The sequence below is a fragment of the Limulus polyphemus genome, unplaced genomic scaffold, assembly GCF_000517525.1.
Source record: "Limulus polyphemus unplaced genomic scaffold, Limulus_polyphemus-2.1.2 Scaffold260, whole genome shotgun sequence".
In the NCBI taxonomy this organism is placed as follows: Eukaryota; Metazoa; Arthropoda; class Merostomata; order Xiphosura; family Limulidae; genus Limulus; species Limulus polyphemus.
This window is the reverse complement of record NW_013665870.1, coordinates 290,413-301,215: the sequence shown is the minus strand read 5'-3', so window position 1 is coordinate 301,215 and position 10,803 is coordinate 290,413. Positions and strand designations below refer to the sequence as shown.

The 10,803-nt window shown below is 33.0% G+C and overlaps 1 protein-coding gene across 2 annotated transcripts in view; it reads right to left on the bottom strand.

Moving 5' to 3' along the window:
- LOC106478896 (latrophilin Cirl-like) overlaps nt 1-8,155 on the bottom strand; it is a 110,351-nt gene extending 102,196 nt beyond the window's left edge. For both annotated transcript variants that reach the window (XM_022382585.1, XM_022382586.1), the window contains exon 1: nt 8,096-8,155. In XM_022382585.1, coding sequence (XP_022238293.1) covers nt 8,096-8,140 — 45 coding nt within the window. In that variant the 5' untranslated portion in view covers nt 8,141-8,155. The remainder of the gene's footprint in view (nt 1-8,095) is intronic.
- Nucleotides 8,156-10,803: the final 2,648 nt, after the last annotated feature.

The following is a 10,803-nucleotide window of genomic DNA, read 5'->3' as shown; positions in this document are numbered from 1 at the left end:
ACTTGAAACAAAAAAAAAAATCTCAGACCCGTTCCATGAGTCGCTATGCCGCGGCTGAAAATTCTGAAATAAAGAATGGATAAAAAAGTTTTTTTAGCATTCAATAGAAAAATATTGATTAATGTGTATAAACAGATATCTTAAAGCAGAAAATTGCAATGACAGAAATTATTTAAGGTTCTTTTGATTGTGATTTTAAAAATGTTTTAAAATATTCTATTTGTGGAGAATTCTATGATGAAGAAATAATAATAATATGAAATTTGGAGATAATTTACATAGGTATCCTGTTATAAATCCGGAAAACTGTCCCATTCCAGTAAGTAAATATTTTTATTTTTCTAATTCTAATGTTTTTATTTCTAACGGATTCAATGAACCGTTTTTCAAAGTTTAGTTTTTTCTAACGGATCCAATGAACCGTTTTTCAAGTTTAGTTTTTTCTAACAGATTCAATGAACTATTTTTCAAAGTTTTTCCCTTTTGGAAAAGAAAGAAAGAAGATTAATCATTGAAAAATATTTTATTAACCGTTTTAACTGTTCTTCAAATTTTAGTTGAAAGCCGTTAGAAAACAAGATGTCCATATATTTTGGTGCGTATTTTAGATGTACCTTAGGTATACTATGGATAACTCTAAACAAATCTAGAAATAACCTAACAGTTAAAATGTATAACAAAACAAAAATCAAATCGTAGAAAGCCAATCAACAAACATACTTGAAACTGAAACAAAATCCTTCTTTGAAGCAATTATAAATACATTCTTAGACATCATACAACAGTACAGAAACCTACAAAACAATACAGACGGTTTCACACTTTTAATAGAAATAGCTAAAAAAACACCTTATACCTGTTATTCCGCACATCATACACTTATTCTTGAGTCAAAATACCACTCAATCAATTAACAAAACAACTAAAACCAAGTAAAATAAAAGTCACCCTATTCCAGAGCTTCACTTACACCAGCCATAAGATAACATTCATGGAAATGGTTCTGAAAAGGAAAGGATAAATAGAAAATAAAATAAAAAGATTAGAAGCCTCAACAGTAAAAAAAAGGAGAAAGAGGTCAAATATGCATCTGACCTTCCCAGGTTTACACAAGACCTAAATTCCGATTTAAGGTTAAATTTTATTATTATTTTTTACAAAATGTTTAGTTGTTTTTCTGTTTTTTATTGTTTTATACTGAGGAGTAACCGGTTAAATAGAGAACAGTTGGGGAAAAGAGAAAGAATTCGAGTTTTATTATATATATTATAGAATATAAGCGAAAACATGCAATCCTGTTTTTCACAGCATTTGCTGCTTGAAAATAACTATGGTGAAAGTTTAAAAACTAAAACACGAACCGTAAAACACACGTTTACTGCATAACATCAAACAACAGCTGTTACTTCCGAATATAAATGTTAGAATACCAGAACATAATCCATTATTGAAAAAATCTACAACACGTAACTTTAGTGAAAATGTGTTCACAAGTTTCATTGTTTTCTGTCAGTTCTAATTCCTCACATGTTTCACTCGTTGCAATAATCGCTGATGAAAATAAGGATTTAGACGTAAAATAGTGGTAAAAACACTCGTGTGATTGCTCTGTTGATGACTAAGCAATCTTTACTTATTTAAATTTACAACGAATAGCATATAACGTTTTAAGTAAAAGCTAAGAAACAAAATTACACTCCATATTTTGTGTAAAATTTAGTTATACAATGTCAGCTTACATAATTTTATTGATGTGCATATTGTTTCCTGAAATGATTCATCAGTGTTATAAAAATACGTAAACTAATATACGTTTTAGATATAACCTAGCGTAGTCATAATTTTCCACTTGGTGCGAAAAATACGAATCCAATAAGTCGTTATTATAATATTTTTTTTTTACCTTCCTTAATTCTTTTTCAGGAACGATGAATACGAGGGCTTCACCGTATGGCTCACAGCAATGTTATAAGTAGCCCTTATAGCCAGAAGACGGTACTCGTAACCCTAACATTTGGCGCAACTCAGGAACGTTTAAATCACCACACGACAAAAACGGGCCCATAAAAAGGCTGCTTTTAATACTAAAAGCTTAGATAAAGAAGGCAATATTTACGAAAGAATGGGCAATATGGCAGTCCCGTCTACACACCACAGTGACCCCGATCCATCAACACAGTGTAGATTTATGTGCTTTCCCGCCATTCCCAAAGCACTGCACAAAGCTCATCACCGAAAGCTCGGCGCCGCTACCCCAACAAATACATTAGACGTCATCAAACATTTAAGTATACTGCGTGCCTTTACATACCTATATTAACATGCAGTCCGTAGGGATTACGTCTTAAGAGCTTTTTACTACAAACACAAACATTTGTTACGCTATCAAAGATTCTAATAAATGCTCCGAATTTCTGGAAAATATTTAGATACAGCACATGTGTGTATGTGCATATGAGAGAGAGAGAGAGAGAGAGAAAGAAAGTAAACAGCAATCAAGCTTTATCTCTCTCTCTCTCTCATCGGAAAGCAGACGTTTCGATCTCGCGCATGATCCCTGGTGACTTCATTTTAAACTAGCACATGATGTGAGTACTTCATCATACATAAAGTTTTCAATCCCTTAGATTTTTTTATTTCTATTTTTAAACATGTTTTAAGAACTACTGCTAAACCCTCAGTGACGTTTAAAAATTGAATAATATATTAGACTCAGAAAATTAATATTCTTTCTAAAAGCTTGCAGAAGGTCTGTACACAATACAGACTCGGGTTTTATAACTAATAGTAATACAAGCCAAATGAAGAATAAAATTTGTAATATATATATATACAGTTGCAATAATAAGGAAAGTGTGGCTTGAAAGATAAAATGGATAAAGGATAATAGAATACTCTCATTATAATCAGCTACCGAGGAAAACACATGTTGTTTTTTTTATGTTCAGAGCAAATAAAGCTCTACTTACGGAATTAGAAACTAAATAAGTATTAGAAACAACGCCCCCTTCTGGCTTATCGAGGTTACATTATATATCAAGACTTACGAAACTAGAAACTAAATAAGTATTAGAAACAACGCCCACTTCTGGTTTATCGAGGTTACATTATATATCAAGACTTACGAAATTAGAAACTAAAATGTATCAAAAACAACGCCCTCTTCTGGCTTATTGTGTTACATTATATATCAAGACTTACGAAATTAGAAACTAAATAAGTATTAGAAACAACGCCCCTTCTGGTTTATCGAGGTTACATTATATATCAAGACTTACGAAATTAGAAACTAAATAAGTATTAGAAACAACGCCCACTTCTGGTTTATTGAGGTTACATTATATATCAAGACTTACGAAATTAGAAACTAAATAGGTATCAAAAAACAACGCCCTCTTCTGGCTTATTGTGTTACATTATATATCAAGACTTCGGAATTAGAAACTAAATATGTATCAAAAAACAACGCCCTTTTTGACTTATTATATATATCAAGACTCACAGAATTAGAAACTAAATAAGTATCGAAAAACAACGCCCTCTTCTGGCTTATTGGAGTTACATTATATATCAAGACTGTGTGCGGCTGCATTATCTTATTTGATAACAGACCAGTGACTTTCCATACTACTTCCAAATGAATATTTGATGCTGTTGACATCTTACACATTATGTATTGATTTTTACGTAGAAGTAACAGCATTCCACAACCAGGGGACGTGTGGTGCTGCTACACAGGAGTCAGCTTCACGTTTAAAACTACTACTATTACTACTGCTGTTCTTGACTTTTGAATGTATTGTTCACATTTCCCTACTAAAGTGTCATTTGGACACTATATAACACAATGTAATTTTGAAGTTGTGAATGATTTAACTTAACACGTTTCCAGGCTAAAATTTTATTAAAACAACTTATTAAACTATTAAGGATTTAACGTAAAACATTTCCCTATTAATGTTTCGTTTCTCCTTAACACTTGATCATAACGTAACTTTGGAATCATTAAGAATTTAACATAACACATTTTTCCTGCCATATTTTGAGTTTCCTTTTAATAAGAGATCAGTAAGAACTTAGGATTAAAAGTAAATCAATTTTATTTTACAAGTTTTACTGTACAACTTTTTTTTATGGTTCTGTAGGAGGAAAAGAACCAGATGTAAAGAAACGGAGCAGCTCTAACAGCTAAAGGTGGAACCACACACTAACCAGCTGCTTCTGTTGGCTTTTTGTCCAACGCGGTGTAATTAGTGTAGTTTATTAAAACTAAAGTTTTATATTTAACTAACGTATTCAGAGTTCAAGATGCGATCTTAGAAACATTTGTATTTTAAAATGCTCAAGTAAATGTTTTGGTATAATTTGAACATCTATGAAATTACAGGGGGCTATCAGTAATACAACTAAAGATTCGAATTTGATTTTTCATTAACTCACTCTTCCGTTGTCTGCGAGCTCGGCTTATAAGTTCAAATATAAAGAGTTTTAAGCACATACATGAAAATTAAGATCGGATTCTGATTGATATTTATGTTACTTGAAATCTGGCTTAGGTTACGTTTTCAGAACCGGAATTGTTAGATAATGATACGTAATCTAAGTGATATATTAATCTGCAGAATTCTGTATTCTAGTCCTACTTACATTTCAAGTTTTTAATAAAGGGTTACATTATGTAATCGCCAGTTGGCTTGAGCTTTAAAGTTAAATTATAAAAAGTTAGCTCTGTTAGTACTGAGAACAACAGACTTTCATGGATGATATCACTCAGTTTTTTTATTATTAAGTACTGAATTTTGTACTTAATGCTATCTATACATTGTAATTCACTAAGTTCTATATTCTTAACGTACTTATAGTAACGATACTCTGGGTTTGAGGTATATTATACCTAATAACTAAATAACAGAGTTTGATATGTATTCAAAAACTGTATTTATGATTTAAACTGAAACTTATATAAATAATTAAAACACAGGATACATACTTAACATTTATAATTGGAATTTAATTTGTGCAATCACAAAATAATGTTAGTTTAAAATACATGTCAACTGCTAAGTTTTATTTTTAAGAACAGTTTCACCTAGTTTATTCTAAATGAACTATAATAAGCAAATTTGTCGTTTCGGGTAGTTCTGGAGAAAATCAGAAAATAGTTATACTTTCATATTCAGTAAATGAGGGCTGGATCAAATAATATATATATATTACAATTTGTTTAATCTGTTTTTAAAATAACCATTCTAATTTTGACGCTTGACGATTTTGAAGTATATATAAAAAGGTTTGGCACAAAATAAGTTTGTGTTTAAACGTGGGAGAACCATACAAACGTGTTTGAGGTGAATAAAAACATGTGCGAAACATATTTATGGAAACAAAACAACAACAAAACAGTGTTAAGTTGTATGGCTCTTCTACCAACTACTTTTACACCCCCAAAATTATGGATTAAAAGGTACTTTGCATGCATACCTAGGGAATTCTAAGGGTGTGCACCTAGGTATTATTTTTTTAGATTTGATTTGTAAAAAATTGGCCAATTTTTTGCCCTATAGCCCTTAAGCCCCATAATTCTGCTTCCTGAAGGTCTATAAAGAAATATCATATATGTTTTTCTAATCCTCATTTACTGAATTAACAATGTGTGGAAGTGTTCTGCCAAATACTCTTTTTCAACCCAAACATGGGAAGAAAAATACAAATCTGAGAATTAAAAAAAATTGAATTAAACTAAGTTTGAGAAAGGGCAACAAAAAACAGGAAGAAAATATGAACCAGTGAGTATTTCATGCTAGTGTATATATATATATATTGAATTTGTTGATTAAGGTGAGATATTTCAAGGCAATGCTAAAGTGTAAACACGTGGTTTTATCGATTACATACAAACCTTATTATTTTTTACGAGGGCAATCTGCGCTAGCCGTCCCTAATTTAGCAGAGTAAGACTAGAGGGAAGGCAGCTAGTCATCATCAGCCACCGCCAACTCTTAAGCTACTCTTCTACCAACGAATAGTGGGATTGACCGTCACATTATAACGCTCCCACGGCTGAAAGGGCGAGCGTGTTTGGTGGGACGGGGACTCGAGCCCGTGACCTTCAGATTGCGAGTCGAGCGCCCTAACCACCTGGCCATGCCGGGCCTTCAAAAAGAAATGCATATTAGCAGTACAGTCTGTAAATAAAATTGGAAGTTGCTTTTTATGGAAAAAGTATTTCAAAAATATCTTAGCTTTGCGTGAAATTCAAAACAAACAAACCATGGCCCTAAAGTGCGAAGTTCGTGTTTGCAGCAACGGAACGCGAACCAAGAACCTTCGGACTCATGGTCGGTACACACTAACGACTAGGCCACATCTGGCCCAGCAAAAAAAAATAATTAATAAACAAAAAAAGAAGAGAGAAATAGATACTTCCTGCTTCAACTGTGAAATACCACTACAGGCCTACAACAAAAGTACACGTGACAAACTTGTAATTCAGGTAAGAGATGTAACTTCATATTATTCTGGTCTGCATATGCGCTAATTACTAACGCTTAACTTACACACCGCATCATCGGTTACTTACTTTCTTTAATCTTCTTTGAATAACAGCCGTAACATTTCAGTTTCCTTCTAATCAAAACGTGCGATAACGCTTAGCAATAGCCATTGTTTCCTTGTTGTTGTGTGCCCAGTGGTACGAGTTTTGTGAAGCTTTCGCCAGCTTTCTTTTTACGGAAGCATGTAGAAAGGAATTTCTAAGGATAATTTGATGATACTCTTATCTTTCTGGCGTTTATCAAACAGGCTAGAAATGGCACACGGTCGCTGGTTTTCTTCAAAAGCTAACAAAACATCATTTATTACTTTCATGGCGGATCTCGGAGTGATGCCTGGAGAACAACAACAAACTAACATATATTAGCGATGTATATCTTTCCTGGTTAGCGTATTTTATTGGGCTATTCCATCACTTTACAAATGCTAAAAAAAAAAAGAGAGAGGCTAGAAACTGTGAACTTAAATGAAAGATTACTGGCCAAAAACAGGGGTTTTATTCCGTCTCGGATCGATTCCGAAACAACGCGCTGAGGAATCTAAAAAAAAAATAAAAAAAAGGAATAACCTAATAAAAGAATCACAAGAAAGCCACGCCAGTACAAGTAACAAAACAGAGGGTCTGTCTTTAAGTAGAATATGTGGGAAACGATATTACGTGGGCAAACTTCAATAGCGAGAACAAATAATTAACTCTATTTTGAGCTCAACGATGGAATGCAGTTACTGTTCCTTACACTGTACTATATGTTATGAAGCATGACGATATTTTGAAACACAATGCATAGAGCTAACAGCTTTTTTTTACAAACCTATAAAAGTCACTGATTTTTAAAATCGTTTTCGATGTTTTTTGTTGTTGTCGCTGTTATTTATTGCATTGTGTGTTATGCTAGAAAAATCACAACAACATCTTCAACTTAGATCTTTGGTATCTCTGGTAGGACTAGTTAAGTTGAGTGTAATCTTCATGAAGTCAGATGTATTGGTAAAGGGAGAACACGTACCAAATACGAGGTTTAAAGCGTTACCGTGAACGACAACTATAGAATTGAAATTCCTTTTATAAAGGTAAGTAAACAGTCTATATTATATATTTACTATATGTCGTTGCAGAAATTAAATAATCAATTGAATTGTATTCATCTAAGTGCAAAACCTGTTTCAGTTCTACAGTGTCTTGTTAATGTCAACATTACGAAAGCGTAAACTAAAGCAAACATTAAGGAAATGTAAAGTAAAGCAACATTCAGAGAGCGTAAATTAGAGGACACAATAAGACAGCGTAAACTAAAGCAAACATTAAGGAAACGTAAACTAAAGCAAACATTAAGAGAGTGTGAATTAGAGGACACAATAAGACAGCGTAAACTAAAGCAAACATTAAGAGAGTGTGAATTAGAGGACACAATAAGACATTGTAAGCAAAATAAGTACAGAAATAAAATAACTAAACTGATATATTAGATCATGATCATAATACCAGATACTTACTTATGCCTACCTCGATGTATGTTATATATATAAAATCTAGCTAACTCACCTTCTCAACGCACGGAAAAGACATAAAGTGCCCGAGAGTTGACATGGGGGTCAAGTCAGATCTGAGTGTTGACTCCCCCTTGTCGCTTTCCGAGGGCACTAGGCACACGCTAGTTTGGATAAAAGTGGTATAGCGATTCGTCCGTTGTAAGTAGACATCATACTTTTGAGAAATAATGATTAAAATATATGAATTTAAGTAATAACTTTTACCAGAAGAAATTCTAAATTTCTGCAATAATAATTACAATTAATAATAAATAATCGTTATCATGAGCAACTGGCAAGTTACAAAAACCTTGTGTGGCCGTTCTGGCGGTTGCTATAAAAACCTTTCCTCAAACACAAAAGTAAGAACAAGTAACAGGTATAAGATAACAATTTCTTAATCATTACAAGTTTTTTCAGGATTTTCTTGATCTAAAATTTTACTTAACTGTTTATGATTTACAATACACGTGTGTGTAGGCATAACACTGACTTCTGGCTCTCCGTTATCAATACGTATATGTTTTGGTTTGAATTTCGCGCAAAGCTACACGAGGGCTATCTGCGCTAGCCGTCCCTAATTTAGCAGTGAAAGAGTAGAGTGAAGGCAGCTAGTCATCCACCTCCAACTCTTGAACTACTCTTTTACCAATGAATAATAGGATTGACCGTCACATTATAACGCCCAAATGGCTGAAAGGGTGAGCGTGTTTGGTGGGACGGGGATTCGAACCCGCGACCCTCAGATTTCGAGTCAAGCGCTCTAACTACGTGAGGTGATCTGCCAGTTAACTGTACATTTCAGTCTTGATTCTAAATTATTGGTATTTAAACGTGAGGATGCATGTCAGTTAACTGTACATTTCACTTGTGACTCAGTTATTAGTGTGTAAACGTGAGGTGATCTGCCAGTTAACTGTACATTTCAGTCTTGATTCTAAATTATTGGTATTTAAACGTGAGGATGCATGTCAGTTAACTGTACATTTCACTTGTGACTCAGTTATTAGTGTGTAAACGTGAGGTGATCTGTCAGTTAACTGTGTATTTCAAGTCTCGACTTAGCACTGTGTTACATATATACAGTTTCCTAACAAAACTCCTTAACAGAATAAACGTTTTCGCAATGGTTTAATTTATTTGATAACCTTTTAGTTAAAATGATTAAAAGTTTCCTACCTAAGGGCGTTTTGTCTCTGTTTCCTGACTACTTCACTCTATTCCAGTTAAAGAGATAAAACAGATGTTTCATGAGCATGCAAGTTCTAGTGTTATTTGTATTGACTCTATTTCGATAAACGTTTCGTTCCAGACGTAGTAATATGTTCCTATATACGATTGAAAAACTTTTTAAACTGGGAAAATATATTGTATAAAAAATCTGTAGACTATCTTTCGGAAAATTCTGTTTTCTGTTTTCTAATAATTTCACAAAAGGAACACAAAATGGCTTTGAACATTACCTAAGGCAGCAGCATGCTTTAAATAATTATTTCATTATGCCTACTGTGCCTAAAACGCCAGTTGAGACACATTTGCTGTTAATATGTGTATATAGTATGCATAAAGTTTATCTTTTGTTTTTAAAATGATTACAGTAAATAAATAAATGTGTGTGTGTTTTTTCTTATAGCAAAGCCAAATCTAGCTATCTAATGTGTCCACGGAGGGGAATCGAACCCATGATTTTAGCACTATAAATCAGTAGAGTTACCGCTGTCCCTGGACAAAAAAAGACTAATGAAACTATTACGTAGTTGGAATATTGTTTTTTAGTGATTTAAATACTTTAAGCATTTGATTTTTTATTTTTAGTAAGCCATAAACTTAAAATAACTTTTCAATTATTTTTAATCAAGAGTTGTTTCCGAATACATAAGAAAATTTAATATTCCAGAAACAAGCATCACTTTTACATTTTGGCTTGTGATAGGCTTACAAAATCGCTTTCAAAGATGAAAGTAAAATAGTTCACTAATTTATCACTAGGACCACTGGTAACATCCAGTGGGCAGCATAGCTTGAAAATTGTTATATGGATGATTCATTAAAATATTCGAAGTTAAAAGCAGAAAATGCACAGTACAATTAATCCCTGTTAATTTTCACTAGTTCAACCTTCACGTAGAATTGTTATGTGAGCATTTCACTAGTTCACATAGAATTATGTTATGTGAGCATTTCACTAGTTCAACCTTCGCATAGAATTATGTTATGTGAGCATTTCACTAGTTCAACCTTCACATAGAATTGTTATGTGAGGAAGATATATTTACATAAAATATAGTACGTTTTCACTAGAGGTACTAAAAGTTTGTTAACTTGTTAGTATTTAAGCGCAGAGCTTCGCAATGAACTATCCGCGGTGTGTACAGTACGCGAAAAATAATTAAAAACATATTTCATGAAAGGTTTCTAAACCACAACTAAAAAGTATTAATATCAACAAATCTACATTCACTAATCAAGCGTCGACCTTTAAAACTTGTAACAAAAGAAGAACAAGAAGGAATACAACATATTTCCCTATGAGCTCTCCCAGTGGGTCCGCGGTAAATGTTCAGACTTACGACGCTAAAATCCGGGGTTCGATTTCCCAAGATGGACAAAGTATATTGTGTATTTTTGTGCTAAAAACAAAACAATTATTATGAGCCCTGATATTGGACGAAAGGACTCGTCGGAAATGTACGAAGAAGATATATTGTGGTTGACATGTTA